This window comes from Orbicella faveolata, unplaced genomic scaffold (genome assembly GCF_042242905.1).
Source record: "Orbicella faveolata isolate gen_17 unplaced genomic scaffold, um_ofav_v1 contig_25, whole genome shotgun sequence".
NCBI classification, from domain to species: domain Eukaryota; kingdom Metazoa; phylum Cnidaria; class Anthozoa; order Scleractinia; family Merulinidae; genus Orbicella; species Orbicella faveolata.
In genome coordinates this window covers 7,541,713-7,558,153 of record NW_028301553.1, presented here as the reverse complement: position 1 = coordinate 7,558,153, position 16,441 = coordinate 7,541,713, and the positions used below count along the sequence as shown (strand labels likewise).

General features: G+C 40.4%; 1 protein-coding gene across 1 annotated transcript in view; it reads right to left on the bottom strand.

The window, feature by feature from the left end:
* Positions 1 to 16,441, bottom strand: part of LOC110044222 (uncharacterized) — a 54,604-nt gene that overhangs the window by 19,681 nt on the left and 18,482 nt on the right. The window contains exons 3-8 of the mRNA XM_089293274.1: positions 11,183 to 12,372; positions 10,366 to 10,467; positions 7,470 to 7,922; positions 2,097 to 2,792; positions 1,563 to 1,832; positions 1,060 to 1,317 (exon numbers count right to left, since the gene is read on the bottom strand). Of these exons, the coding sequence (XP_089149400.1) occupies positions 1,060 to 1,317; positions 1,563 to 1,832; positions 2,097 to 2,792; positions 7,470 to 7,922; positions 10,366 to 10,467; positions 11,183 to 12,323 (2,920 nt within the window). The 5' untranslated portion in view covers positions 12,324 to 12,372. The remainder of the gene's footprint in view (positions 1 to 1,059; positions 1,318 to 1,562; positions 1,833 to 2,096; positions 2,793 to 7,469; positions 7,923 to 10,365; positions 10,468 to 11,182; positions 12,373 to 16,441) is intronic.

The window sequence follows — 16,441 nt, the reverse complement described above, 5'->3', positions numbered from 1 at the left end:
ACAGATGCTTACAGTTTTACAGATCTACGAGAACAAGAACATTGTTATTTTATACAGAGCTTAATCAGGCTTTGAGCAATCTCTCATATCATTTTCAAACTGGAAATATTATTTTGTAATTTCATAAAATATGGAAAACAGCCTGGAGTTCTTTTCAATTAAAACACTTCACAAATTCATTTCTCCACAACAAAAACAATAAAAACAGTCTCATTTTCGCGTGATATTACTATACACGAGCGACATCGACAACATTTGTTTGACAACAAATTCCATACTTAGGGGTGGACCATAGAATTATTAATGCTGGACAAAGCTGAAGGCTGGATAAATCCCCCGCAAAAAAATTGAGCAGACACTTACATTATAATAACACATAGCGAGATTACAATAAAGCATACCGAGTGTAGTGGTTGGCGAGGGAAAAGAATATCAAGCATGCAAGAATATAATTTCCTGTAGGACTTAAAGGAGGAAAGAAAACGCGAGGAGCTGAAATGGAGTGTACCCCCCCCCTCCCCCCCCCCCCACCCCAAATCAATGATATAATCCTAGGACTTAGTCTCTTACTGTTTTAAATTTTCGCGCGCAGGTAACAACCAATCAGAGACGCTATACGGATTACATTAGTTTCCAGATTGGAACGAAAAAAATGCAGCAGTTATACAGTATATCCTGATTGTGAAGGAAATGGGGGAGAGAAGCTTACAAATAATTCTTGTTCTAATTAACAATTAGATTGTGAGCTCGAGATTTCTATGAGGTTATAGCTGATGAGGCCGAAGGCCGAATCAACCATCACCACAATAAAATCGGGGTCCCACATTTGAAGATCTTCTAACTCCCAAGACACTTTTCCATAACGAAGTATAGTCCTCAACAAAACAGGCTCCCCATTTTTACTTGTGGCAGGGGGATGCATTTGTTGATTTGCCGCTGCAGCTTGTGGCGTCGGCTGCTGTTTGTTTCGTGTGTTCCATTCATTTCCTGATTGCCAATGTGAAGTATTTTGTATTGGATCACTTTGCGACTGGCCTGAATAGATAGAAAACGATTCACCTACTGCACCGGAAGCATCACTGATCTGTTCTTGAAAACCTCTAGAAAGGTTCGTCTGCGGATTTGACTGGGGCGTTGGTGATGTCAGAAGCTGGACCAAAACATCGAAATCCACAGACAGCTTTCCATTTTTTAACCACGCAATAAAGCCCTTTCCCTGTTTGCTAATAATGCGCTCGATGGTTTGCATAACAGTAGTTTCATCGTCCTCTGATTTTAAGGAGCAGGTGTCGCACATCAAGATGATGACCTTTTCATCTGTCAGAAAGCAAATTAGCCGTGAGCTTCAATTTATCTTCTGTACTACAATTTTATAAACGATTATTTCTAAGCAATTACATTATTGAAAAAAGGGAAGAAAAACTCAACGCATGTAACACACACAAATAGTTTACGTATGGACCATGTGGAAGTAGAAGCACTACCGCCCCACACCCCATCAAGTTGAATACCGAGGGGAAAAACTCTTTCTCTTTCATTTGGAGAAAAAAGTTCAGTCTTACCAACTACGTCCGCTGCTGTTTCCAGAAGATCTTCGTATTCCACTTTCTGTCGAGTTAGCTTGCCATAAGCATCTTTGACTGTTTCAGCATCTACCACCAGCACACAGAACTTGAGATGGTTTTCCATCAAATATCGCTTAACTTCGAGGGGTTCAAAGTTTTCAACTGGTGGATCTGCTGCAAGATTCAGTTTGGAACGAATGTCCTTGAAAACATGCCTCACGGCCTGCATGGAATCCATCGACACATTACAACCAAGAATCGCCAATTCTAGAGAAAAAAAAGACGATTGGTTTACAGATCCTGGGGAACGAGAAGCATATTATTATTTGCGAATAAACATTCATTTTTGTCAAGGTACTGAAGAGCTTAATCAGACATTGGGTTAAATACATATTCCTTCGCAACATTAACAGCGAGCGCCGGTTATTCCTGATATCAATTTCAAAATGACTTTTTTCTAATTTACGAAATGAAACTCTCACAATTTCTTTTAATTTATACCAATACACGAGATTCCCCTCCGCCCCTTACCTGTAACCTTAGTTCTACCAGTGCTTGCTGAAGGAGTCTCTTTAGACTTGGCTCCATGCTCACTGTCAAAAGTTGTCATGGCGCTCCCAGTGGTGCTACCAAAAGAGTAGTCGTCTCTTGTTTGTTCAGCAACGTTGGGGTGACCGAATGGGCTCTGCTCTCTTCTTTCATCAGCACTGCGGAAGCGACCGACTGAGAAGTCCTCTCGTCTTTGTTCAGCACTGGAAAATCTTCTGCTTCTATAAGCTTCCCCTCTTTGTTCACTCATGGAGTGATCTTTGTGCAGGGGGGTTCTCTCGCTCGATGTCTGTGCCGATTTGTAGGAGCGACTGGAAGCGAAGTCCGGTCGCCTTTGTTCAGCACAGGAAGAGTTGCTGCTTCCAGTACCTTCTCTTCCTCTTTGTTCATCCATGGGCTGATATTTTTGCAAGGGGACTTCTAGTTGCTTTGGTTTCGGTTGATACTCAAACTTCTGTCCTTTCTTCCTTGGATCAAAGAAATGCAGCAGTGCCTCTTCGTGAATCTCTCGGTGTTGTTTGTTCCAAGAAAAGATGAAGCTGCTCCTTCCATCTGAAAATTCTTCATCAAACTGCGAGGCTATCTTCTTCCGGGCCCATCGTGAAATAATGACTCGGTCTTTCTCGTCTTCACTCCTGTGGTTGTCATCCCCTTCAATGATGATAATGACTTTCCCTCCTGCGGAGAAAAAAAATCAAAAATTCCAGTTCTCAATATACAATAGAAAAACAAACCATGGCATTTTTGCGGGTTCAATTTATCCACTACTCTCGCGATGTCGACATTCGACCGAAACTTTCATGATTAGGAATCTATCACACTAGTTGTACCTATCTAGTAATATTTATTTGGGATACTTCTAGTATAACAGGTGTTAAAATCAATTTCTTTTAGTTAATGTTTCAAACTAGCAAAGGTAATCGTACGGTTTCGAGTTTAATTTGGAATTAATTTGCACGAGTGAGTTTTTCAAAAAGCTGAAATTGCACTCGCCGAAGCGGCTCGTGCAATTTCAGCTTTTTGAAAAACTCACAGGTGCAAATTAATTCCAAATTGAACGAGACAAACCGTAAGATTACTTATTAATAGTATGAACAGGAAAACATTTGCGTGGAGGAAGTGCTGGTAGACCTTTCCTGAAACCATTTTTTCTTATTCGAGAAAACTGTTTTCAACGTCTCCGCACAAAATTTTCGTCAACATTTTACGTAATACCATTGGCTTCGAAAATTTCCTATTGTCTTTCGGCCAATCATAATCCAGAATTACGATGTATAATCTGCACTGGTGTTACACTTTTTGCACCGGTGTTACATCTTTTGCACTGGTGTTACACTTCAAATGCACTGCTCTCAGCCAATCAGAAACGAGTAGTTTTTTCATGTATATTATTATTGCTGTAATTGAACACAACATTGTTTATTTTTCAACTCAGTAAGTGAACAAAACGCTAAACGCTTTTTTGTATTTTTAAAAATCGTACTTTAAAATCAATTTCTTTTCCCTCGTTCGGCGATTATTTTGGTAAGTACTTAAGTAATTTGCCTACCATTCTGCTTTTTGAGGCGTATATATACATCTTGGATTCCTTGTGATTGGATCGTACAATTGTTAGAGCTGAAAAAGACCCGAGTTGTTTTCTGGAATGAATTCGAGTGTTGTTTATTTGATTCAGGGTAACGCTCAGGATTTGTTCGCCATCCGTTCGACGAATTATTTCGGTACGTAGTTTGTCTGACATTCTGCTTTTTGAAAGTGAATGTAACTTGGATTTGTTGCGATTGAATCGCATAATTGGAAAACCTCATTCAGGTGTTTATTCGAGCGAAAGCGCTCCTTGAGAGTAAATTTCAACCAGCGTGTTGACAGAGCCAAAGAAGTTCAAATCGAACCAACGAGTTCACTTCTGACGACCTCTAAACAAAGTTCTTGAAATTAAAAGAAACTTCAAACCAAACAAATACCATTAATTACTTAAAAACTTACTGCGAATCACCGAATTGATTGCAAATGATCCTTTAAAAACGCGTTCATATTAAACAAACAACATTGATAATCTTCGTCATATTACACGTAAGCTTGTTTTACTCTGTTCTCTGCTCAACAATTTTGTCTCCGTGAAGACGCGTTCAATCGAAGTTGCATGGGCCTCATTGATCCTTTACTAACTTATTTTACATTCACCTTCAAAAAGCAGAATGTCAGACAAACTACTTACCGCGCGAAATAATTCGTCGAACGGATGGCGAACAAATCCTGAGCGTTACCCTGAATCAAATAAACAACACTCGAATTCCTTCCAGAAAACAACTCGGGTCTTATTCAGCTTAAACAATTGTACAATTCAATCACAACAAATCCAAGATGTATACGCCTCAAAAAGCAGAATAGTAGGCAAATTACTTACCAAAATTAATCGCCCAACGACGTTCCGCACCCAGGAGGGCTGAACAAATAGCGAAGCCTCGTGACGTCACAAAGAAAAGTAGTGTTCTGATTGGTTTGTGCGATATATCGACAACATCCGGCTATATCCTAATATGGCCAAAAACATATCACTGACGTAACCGGATTACGCGAAAATCGAGCTGAAAGATCTGAGATTTTTTTTTGCATAGCCATCAAACTACACACGGCTCTATATCCTGCCGCCTCGACAGGCTCGCGTTTTCGCTCGCCTGTCTCATTGGCAATAAAACTGACATTATTTCTTAATTACTAACTTCCAGCGTGTTGCAAAATTCCCGCTAATTTGACTCCCAAGCGGAGGAAAAAAAATATCATTTTTTTGTTCATTCTCATTCCAAAAAGAATTATCCAAACAGACTTATTGGTCTATATGATCTTGAAAACGAGAAGAAAAGAAGAAAATCCCCTTGGTTAGCTTATACAAGGAATTATGGGTAACTCTAATCTCTCATATGGCAGAAAGTGAATAACATATGGGCTAATGGCTTTCGTTCAAAACTGGAATTCGCAATTACGGGAAGGGGATCTTCCCTGTAATAATGGGGCGCCGTTTGTTAAGTAGAAAGCGTCATTCTCGATGTTGGTTAAAGCTATGTATACACTCTGGGCCCAAGCCCCCGTACGATTCTCAACCTTGTAAGTTACTTGGGTACTTGTAGTATCAGTGTCTGAACACAACACTTCTTTGTTCCGTGTCCCAGACACCAGTGTTCGGGCACCAAGTGTGAACACAGCCTACTAAGGTATGTATTTAAATCTGGCAACATATCTATCACAAGTTCTTGTTTGGCCACTGGAGTTGCAATGAATGGCTCTATACCCCACAAAGCCGCGCGGGATGAGGGACTTGGATGTTACAAATTACGTGTTCGGTTGCTCAAGTTGAACGAGACACTGCTTAATTTTAACAGAACGAGGAATGAGCATAACATAAAAAATCTTTGCAATCTTTGCGAGAACTAAAACATGGACTCTACTTCGTCCAGATTGATCAAGCACTTGGCCTAACAATGTTTAACAAGAGATTTATGGCACTAATTACTTTCACTTTCAATCGATCCCCTTTAGGGCAAGAATATGAGTCAAGTCATACTTTTGGCTAATTTTCAAGTAATTTCGACGGTCACCCCAAAACGCAGACCATGCAGATTGCAGACTGAGAGCTTTCTTTCTTACAGTAGTCTTTGCATTTACCTCCGACTCACATTTTTCGATTCTAATGACAAAATATTATTCAATTCATCCAAATGTTTGTTATTTCAGTCCACAGGCCGCACAAGCTCTGTAAGTGATTGTGTATTCAAGCGATACCCTTTGTTTGGGAAACTCCCTTCAGCCCTAAATTTACTAACATAAAGCTTTTAAATAACTGTATGTAGAAGAAAACTCCACTTACCTCAAGTTAGGGTGTTCTTTGTGACTTTCTTACAATTTGGGCGGAAATTAGGGAGTTAAAGCAAACCGCATTCAGGACTACGGCAATGGCAACTTTAATACATACATACACATGCATACATACATAAACTTTACTTAAGTGTCAATAAGCATTTAGCTCTAAGCTAAGAGCTAATTGGGGACACAAATAAAAGCTAAAAATTGAACAATAAAAAAGGTTTAGAAATTTAAATAAAATATACAATTCACTATAAAAGAACTGTAACCTATTTTCTAATTGTAACCTATTAACGGTATGAAATTTGTTAAAATATAAATAATTTAAGGGAGACTAAAATCAGAAGTCTTGGTCAGGACTGGCACGTTTGGAAATTGCAGCTCCTGTCCAACAATCCTGTTATGTTCAGTACACGAATTGCACCTTTGAATGCCTCTGTTTTTTTTGTTTGTTTGTTTGTTTGTTTTTTGCTTCAATAGCTGTGTTCAGGGCCTTATAATTCTTGGTACATTTCTTAGCCGTCTTCTACAAAACAACTGAACGAAAAAAAGACCAAATGCTGCGTATTCTAGAGAACGTGAACCACGACGGTCAGTTTTGAAATTTCTTCGGCAAATTTTGACGCTGTCTTTATACGTATTGAGTTTTGGATAGCACTAACAGTAAAAGACAAACTGAATGAATCTGTTGAATCTCAAGAAAAATCCATGGTTTAATAAAAATTCATTTTTACCCACGTTGTCCTTGGGGCTGCCGCCGTCGTTGCTTAGACTCACTAGCTTCCATTTAAGACGGGTTTGTTGCTGACGGGTTTTTTCGATTTCGTTACGTTGGTCGTTCTTACCCCTTATGAAACGAAGAAAGGCCGGTGATTTGCCTACGCAACACAAAGAAACTTACAGAATCGCCCTAAGAACACCACAGCCCTCTAGTAATTCAAGATAAATTAACCATTGCATCAAGTCATCTCAGCGATCATAGAGCGAATTTAGGAGACATTTCAAATATTCGGTTTTCAGTTATCTTCCCTTGCGTCCAACGGCCGTTTGAAACATCTCATTAAATTCCGTACTCTAGGAGTATGCCGAGGTAGGTAAAGTTTATTTCTACTTTAATAGCTTTATTTTAGCTATAGCAAATTTAGGACTAAAGAAAGTTTCCCACACAAAGTCAATTCAACAAATACATTCCATATTATGTTGCCAGTTCGTTGTGCAACATCAAAGTTGCCATTGAATTAAAACAGTCATGCAACGAGCTTGCGCGGCCTGACGACAAATATAAGCAAACATTCGGATATATCGATCAGTATTTTGGAACTAGAACCGCAAAAATGTGAGTCAAAAGTAAACTCGAAAACTAGTGTCAGAAAAAAGTACTCAGTCTGCATGGTCTGCAGTCTGCATGTTCTGCGATTTTTAAACGTTTGAGTTCTTAAAATTGGTAGAGTAAGGAAATCTACCCAGTAAAAGTACTTCCGCCTCAATACTCACCCGTTGCTTCCAGCAAAGCTCTGTAGATATTTGCGTAACTGATTCCAGCGTTGTCTTCGTTGATCGAAAGCCCAAATTCGTATGCATGGACAACAAAAAAGGCCATGTCCATGTGTAGTTTGGGAATGGTGTTGGTGGTCACGTCAGACATCTGAGCAAGCGAGAAATAGTGCTTCTCCACGACTGGGTCAAAGCCGAGTTTTGGTTTCATTGCTGTTAACAGATCTACGACGGCGTCTAGTTTGTAGGTATGGCCACAGTTGAAAAGATGTAACTTTCTACTTTGTTTAGCATTGTTGGAGTCGCTGAATAAACTGTCCTCTGTTCTTTGTTCTGTAATGGGCTGATCCTCCTTCATGAAGTTTCTCGGTCTCGATGGCTGTACTGATTTGTCTTCCACTCGATTTCTTTCAGGTTTGGACACACTGTCTGGCAGCGGCTTTTGGGCTTCAGCTATGGAACAAAAAAACGAGTTTTGTTCAAATGGTACATTTTAAAAGTGGCTGGCCTGAGGCCCGTTTCTCGAAAGCCCCGGAAACTTTTCGGGCCCGTAAAGCCATAGCGAAGTCTCGAACCTTACGATTGCAGAACTGTTTTATTCACATATTCTTAATAAAAAGAGAAGTTCCCTTCATACAAGAAGTTTCAGGCGTATACATTTCTCCGTTTTTAGATACAGATAAAAATGGCTTTACGGGCCCGAAAAGTTTCCGGAGCTTTCGAGAAACGGGCCCCTGGTCTATCACAGCCCAAGCCGCTAACTAATTGAGTCTGTAACCCTCCTCTCGATTCCTCTGAGCTCCAGATTCTCCTTGTGAGAATTTTTGTAAGAACGTAGTTCTGAATTTAAATCTTCGAGTGTTTTTTTCGAATTCCATGACCAGATTTTATCAGGCTAAGAAGCTGACCTGTTTTTATTCACAATGAAGGCCAAGACGTTATCAGTTTAACTAATTTCAAATGCCATCCTTCATACTAACCGACCGACCGACCCTAACTAACTGGAAATGGTTGACACCAAACCGATACCGCTATGTCAGAATCGGCGAACAAATAACTTGTAAAAACTCCTCTAAATTTTCAGCTTAGTTCTATCAATGCTAGAAGGAGGCGATTCTTTAGATCTGGCCCCTTGCCTTGGCCTTCGCCTTGGCTTTGGCCCCTCGCTGTTTGAAGTTTGAAGTTTATCTAAAAAAAGCACAAAAAAGAATTTTAGTCAGCACGTCTACCCAACCCCTCCACTGTCGACTGTAACACAAGTGTGTCTTTGAAAGAGAGACCTGACACGTAATTCAAGAGTCCATTCTTCTAGCCCATTCGAATAGTCCCCTCACAGAGAAAATTCTCAGAACAATAACTTCTTGTTATGAGATTTTGACAACGCATCAATTCGGAATTATAAATCTACCAGTTTTGTCTGGGATAACCCATTCCCAGTTCCCAGTTCCCAGTCCCAGTCGTTAAACACATGCCTAACGGCCTGCATGAATCCCTCGGCGACACATTACAGCCAAGAATGGCCAGTCCCAGGAAAAAATGACAGATGTTTACAGTTTTACAGATCTACGAGAACAAGAACATTGTTATTTTATACAGAGCTTAATCAGGCACTGAGCAATCTCTCATATCATTTTCAAACTGGAAATATTATTTTGTAATTTCATAAAATATGGAAAACAGCTTGGAGTTCTTTTCAATTAAAACACTTCACAAATTCATTTCTCCATAACAAAAACAATAAAAACAGTCTCATTTTCGCGTGATATTATTGTACACGAGCGACATCGACAACATTTGTTTGACAACAAATTCCATACTTAGGGGTGGACCATAGAATTATCAATGCTCGACGAAGCTGAAGGCTGGATAATCCCTCCCCCCCCCCCCCCAAAAAAAAAAATTGAGCAGACACTTACATCATAATAACACATAGCGAGATTATAATAAAACATACCAAGCATAGCGGTTGGCGAGGGAAAAGAATATGAAGCATGCATGAATATAATTTCCTGTAGGGCTTAAAGGAGGAAAGAAAACGCGAGGAGCTGAAATTGAGTGTACCCAGCCACCCACCCTCCCAATTCAACTATATAATCCTAGGACTCAGTCTCTCACTGTTTTAAATTTTCGCGCGCAGGTAACAACCAATCAGAGACGCTATACGGATTACATTAGTTTCCAGATTGGAACGACAAAAATGCACCAGTTATACAGTATATCTTGATTGTGAGGGAAATGGGGGAGAGAAGCTTACAAATAATTCATGTTCTAATTAACAAATAGATTATGAGCTCGAGATTTCTATGAGGTAATAGTTGATGAGGTCGAAGGCCGAATCCACTATCACCTCATAACAATCGAGAGCGAATAATCTAATTGTTTTAGAAGAAGTCTTACTAAAATTTACTACAAATAACTGTTTCCAATCATTTCTCGACGTATTATTAAACTTTGCGCCTTGAAAAGATCGGTCGGATTGAATTCTCATTTAAAATTAAAGTTGAGTAGCGCGCGCATCATTTTTGCTTTTTTTCAATAATTTCAGTTTTTTCTTAAAGCCAAGAAACCGTAAGTGACCTTCATTTAGTCTTCTCAGGAATTTAATTATCCATTTGCATCAAAATTTTCTTCCAAAACTTTGGAAAAACGAAAAAAAAAACGTCGCCATTTCGTAGACGACCTCCAGCCACTGCACACTAATGGCTGAAAGTGTGCAATGGCTCAGCCAATCACATTACAGCATTTGCATTGGTATACTAGTAGAATTCTACAAAAAGAAATAGAGAAGGGGATCGGTAAGGTAAACAGAACATGACCATTGAAATGGTTGACACCAAACTAATACCACAGCTATGTCAGGATCGGCGAACAAACAACATATAAACACTCCTCTAACCTTTTAGCTTAGTTCTATCAATGCTTGATGTAGGATCCAGAGGTGCTTCTCTGGGGCTGGCCCCTTGCCTTGGCTCCTCGCTGTTTGAAGTTTGAAGTTTATCTAAAAAAACGCATGATAAAAGAGTTTTAGTCAGCACGTCTATTTAACACCTCCACTGTCGGCTGTAACACAAGTGTGTCTTTGAAAGAGATACCTGACACTCAATTCGAAGCTCCATTGTTTTGGTCCATTTGAAAAGTCCCCTCACAGAGAAAAATCTCAGGTCAATAGCTTCTTGTTATAAGATTTTTTCATAACGTATTCATTTCGGAATTAAAAATATACCAGTTTTGTCTGGGATAAGCTATTTCCGAGTTGTGCCTAGTTACCTCTGTTTTTCGTGCACAACCTTTCAAATGTAAATGAGTTTTTCTTGCTCGTTCATTGCCTTGCAAATCAAACCCATTACCATATGAAAGGTTGTGCACCAGGACTCGTTTTGAAACGCAGATACTATAAGGCCAACTTGGAAATGGCTTATCCTAGAAAAAAACTGGTTTTACAATTCCGAATTGAACACCCCTACACAACAATAACAACAAAATGACACAACACATGGAGGAAGAGGCAGAATAATTAACCTATATGATCTTCGATTATTCCATCATTCCATCACGCTTAGCTTGAACGTGGTTTTTTTTTTTCTGGCCTGGCTCATAATTTATCAAATCATTCTTACTGGAATGGGGCTTTTTTCAAGTTATTGTTCAACTGAAAAGTTCTATTAACGTTTAAAGGACTTCAAAAATATCTTGCCTTTAAGCACTTTACTTACCATTTAGCACCATTTCCACAAGTTCTTCGCACTGTTTCTCCCAGCTGTACTTCTCAGCATAACGTACGCGTAGTTCTTGACACTCCTTTAGTGCTGTTTCCCTGTTTTTTTCTCGCACACCTTTGATGGCCTTAGCCCATTCCTCTGGATCCTCCGAATCTATGATCCACGCACCACCATCGATATCAGGCAGTTCTTGCAGAGCTTCTGCAAATCCACTGTTTTGACAAACAAGAAATGGCCGACCAGCGGATAAGGCTTCCAGGGCTGTCAACCCAAATCCTTCGGTTCTTGAAGGTATAACAACAAGAGTCGCCGTGGATAGCAGCGTAGCCAGGTTCTCACGATTTTCAAGATAACCTTTGACGGTCAGTTGACTTCGGCTTAAGCCTTGCTCGAGTAACCTATCTGCCACTTGGTTTTCTTTTCCACGAGGTGCACCTACAAAGATGAGTTGGTAACTTCTGTCTTTTAACTCAGCGACCGCTTTAGCAGCAATGTCGAATCCTTTTAGTTCGAAATCTTCAGAGTCACCACGTCCGAATAACAGAACACGAAACTTCTTAGCTCCTTGGGTGGATGGTGCCAAGTCAGATAATTCAGTCAAAATACCTGGGGTGAGATTAAAGACAGTTTTACCACACTGGTGGAGGTGAACTGAGTAGAACTCAAAAAGTTTGGGTCCAACTGTTACGACAAAATCAGCCATTTTACACAGTTTTAATTCAGTCCATTGTTTTTCGTCACCTTTGGAGATGGCATCAGGATACGTTTTGTGCATCGCAAGTTCTTCTGGGGTGGTATGCACGACTTGCATCCACGTACAGCAATGGCTTTCCTTTATGATTTGAGCCTGCCTTCCAAGCGGTGCGCCATGACCAACGATAACATCAATAACGAGATCTTTTGGTGGGAAACACAACCAATCAACAGGTGGAAAGCCGGGTCGTTCTTGTGCCTCTACAACTTGGATCTTATGCCTGCAAGCTGCATTTTTGTCTGCCTCACCGCATTTCGGAACAAGGAAAGTGACCGCTACATTGGGCCGTTTAGCCAACTCTATAGCCAACTGTCTGTTCATGGTCGAAAGACCGCCTTTGGAAGATTTCCATTCGTCTGCCAAGAGTGTAATTTGCAACATTCTGTATAACGTTGACCTTAAAATATTTAAGATCAAGTTGATGGAGCTCCTACAAGAACAGAAAAACAAAGTCAAAATTATGCCTGCAGTACTGAGAAAGCTTTTACTGAGCCTTTCTTGAGCAAGCCTTGAAACATCCGCTGGTAACAATATCGACAACAAATGCTATAACATCGATCCCTGAGTGGTCAATTCTGATTCTGGTCGACAAATTTAGTAAACACAAAATGTGTATAATCGCAACATGTATATCACAATAATTTTATTTTACAGAATGAAATCTAGCATTCTAAAAGGAGGATGTTTCTCACTCATTTCGACACAGTGTTGCTTGCTGGTGCCTACGAATAGCACTCCATATTTTCCAGCGATAATATTTCAGATTTGAGGGTCGCCATACTGAGCGTTTAACTGTTTAGGAAGAATTGTCAGCAAAAATTATTTATCGACTTTGAACTGTTGGCTACACAGCCGTATACCATGTAGATGTCTTAGAAAATTAATATTTTCCACAAATTCTGCTCGAACGATCATTGTAGCATACCAGAGAAAAATAGCTCGGAGCACAAAGAGAAACGACACAACAGTTCATACGTTACGCATCTCAGGTACAAGAAAGATGCAGCAATAGCTTAGAACACAGTAATATTCCGGACATGAAATATATCACGATCATGTGGTCGAGCGGGCTTGACGTGCATGTACGTGTTTGGAAGGAGTGTGTCAACAAATTGTTATAAATCGCTGATAATTAATTACAAATTCTTAGCTGCAAAACAGTACCTAAGTCCGCTCGTAGTCAGTTAATAACAGGAGGTAATTAAGAAAAACAAGAATGGCGTTCATGCAGGGTTCGACAGAAGAATACACTAACACTTGCAAACGAACCAATATGGCGGCCACGGAAGCCATGCTGGATGAGCACCCAACAATTGAAGAACAAGCAATCACCTCCAGCAAAACAAGCCTCGAGGAGATTAAAGAAATAGTGCTCGACATCGACTTTTAAACATCTAATATTATCAGGACAATACAAGAATGAGGAATGACTTGGCTGAACTCACAACAGCTGTTCGAGAGTAAAACTTCGAAGTCGCTAAAATTAAAGCCTCGTCGACGAAGATTTCAAAGCAATGTGCTGACGCTAAATGCGACCTGGAAGCAGCGAGCAAAGGGGTAAACAAACAACAGGATGTAATATACAAACTATATGATCTACAAGACAAGCTGAAGCACTATACGAGAAAAAAACTTCCTTGAAATACATGGTGTACCAGAGAGCACTTACAGCACGACAGATCAAGAGGAGGTCATATGTTGAAGCAGGTAGTATTGAAGCCTTCGACGTTTCTATTACTCTTTGGGATGTCGAAACTTTCCGCAAACTAAAAAGAAGATGGAAGATTAAAAGCAATGTCAAACGACGTTTCGATGTATCAAACATCATTCTCAAGATTGAATCATGGAATCTGGTGCCTTGGGCTTCCCACTGTGTGGGTGATTGGCCAATCGTTGTTCATGCTGACGTAAGATGATGTCCTGGTCCTGTCATAGGCATACGGACCGGAAGGGTGCGGGCAGGAGGCTGCAGCCCCCCCAGTTTGAGACATTCGGGCAAAACACTGATGATTCGGGCAAAAATACTCAGGAGAAAAAAGTCTAAAAGGTAGTCAAGACCAGGCTTGTTAATTAATTTCTCTAACGTTTGCCTTGTCAAAACCGAGTTAAGGACGTTCGCGCGAAAATTTCTACTCAATAGATTTTCTTCAAACTTCTACTGCGGACAGATAATGCATTACAGTGAAACCCCGCTCTACGGACACCCGCTTAATACGGACACCCGCTTATAACGGACAGTTTTCTTTGTCCCGACAACTAAAAAGCTCATATATTTTCTTTTAAATTAGCCCGCTTAATACGGACACCCGGATAATGCGGACACTTTATCATGTCCCTTTAGTGTCCGTATTAACGGGGTTCCACTGTACTTGTTTCAGAAATGGAAAAAACATAGGGGATCACGGACTTCGTTTCAGAGATAAAGCGTGTGGAAAACAAGTCTGATTTTGAAAAATTGGCGCGGATAAATCAACATGGTCTCCAGGGTTTTTAGCTTAAAATGTCAAAGCCGAATCAACAGAGACAAACTATCCTAGTGATATTTTCTGATAAGTGAATCCGTTGCGTTAATAATTCCAAATGTTGCCAACGTTTTCACAAAACTTAACCCTTCAAGAGGCATTTGAAATTGCCGTACAGATAAACGAAGAGCCAAAAAGGACTGAATTCGATGGCGTATTTTGCCAAAAATTAAAACTTCTAATCGATAGATTTTCTTCATCTTTACGCTAAACGTAGAAAATCGGTAGAGAAAATGATCCATCAAAAGAAAAATAGGTGTCACCGAACGTCTAAGATTGTTAAATTCAGGCAAACCTATAGCAATGGCCATCTGCCCTATCATTTTTCATTTTGTTTCTTAGCGCATGCCCGATGCATGACGTGGCATGTGAATTTGCGTGGGCAGTAAGGATGCGCAGAAACAATTAGCGCGAACGTCGTTAAGGTCAAGTGAAATAAGGATCCAGGTATTCTGTTTTGGAAAAGCCACATATTTTTAAATGTGTATAGTGAAAATCCACGATATGGATATTCTTTTAAGGCTTTCCACAAGTTACTCGAGATTTCCCAAAAAGTTGTCCACAATTTCTCAAAAAGTTGCTCAAACGTTACTCAAAAAAAAGTCAAAAGTTGCTTTTTGTTACGAAAGCTGTTCAAAAGTTGCTCCAAAAAAAAACAATAAAAACACTTTGTTGCTTTCTTCCTTTATTTGGTGTGGTGCAAAAATATACAAATTGTACAACAAAAGTAAGATTTCTAAGCATTTTTGGGCAATTTTGCGGCATAACCAGCGTTGCTAAATAAATTTGTCCTCAATTAAAACAAAAAAAATGTATGAGTAAAGACCACGCATCAATATTAATCTTGTAAAAATTCTTCACCTGATATACCCAAGTCAGGTGAGTGTGAATCTTCGTCCGCTGACCTAGCAACCCGGCTGCATGCATCTTGCACCCATCATCTGCCCCAGTGGGGAGGGGGGGGGGGCATCTGGCTCCTTTTTCACAGGAAATTCATGAATTGTCGACTGAAACATTGTGAAATATGAAAGCAAGGCCAATAAAAGCACTAAAAGTTGGGCGTAAGGAGACACAGTGGTGACAAGCTTGTCCATGTATAAGACATACAAGTATTGCTTGATAACGGCCTTGAGTTGGCTGCTACACCACTGGCCGAGCTGCATATTCAAGGAGGTTAGTAAGCAATCCAGGACTTGCTGATGTATAACGATACATTCACGGGTTGGGAAAAAAAGGCTCATTCCACATAACGACGATTAAGTCCTCTTTGGCGATAGAAGGCGACGTTAATGTACCGCTTCACATTTTTGATATTGATGAGTTTTTTTGGAAGGGTGTGCACCTGGTTGTAAGTGGAAATGAGTATGCCGTAGGTCAGCACATTCTCCTTGAATTGTCAACCGGACGGTACGGCTGGTGAAAGGGAGGCGTTGGTCGCCACTGATCGTGTCTTGCACAGACTTGCAACTGAGGGCAGAGTCCTGGGTACTCTTTGTGAACGAACAGACCTGGCAGGTCTGGCAGGCCTCGCCTTCGCTAGGAAATGCGTTGCGGCTGGCGAAGTTTGATAGCACGATTGCTTATCTGCAAACATGCCTGACTGACTCCTGATATAATAATAATAATAGTGAACGAGATGTGTGTATCGACTTATGATGACAGCCTCTCCTCACACTCTCTTATGACACAGCCTCTCGTATGCCTGCACGCAGAGCTTACTGTCGAAGATTGCATCAAATATGTTTGTTTAGATGCTGAAATGGGCTAGGGCCTCCATTTCGCAGAGTAGCCATGTTGCCTGTGAGCCTCACAGTTTAGCACTAAAGAACCCTGCTACGCGTAGCTTGCCGTCGCGGGTGACATACAGTATGGCCCCTATACCAAGTCTACGAAAGGCGCCGTCGTCTGGGTATACAGTGTGATGATGCGAGCAGTAGCACGGGTTTATTGGGCAATAACGAATGCAGTATGGAGGTT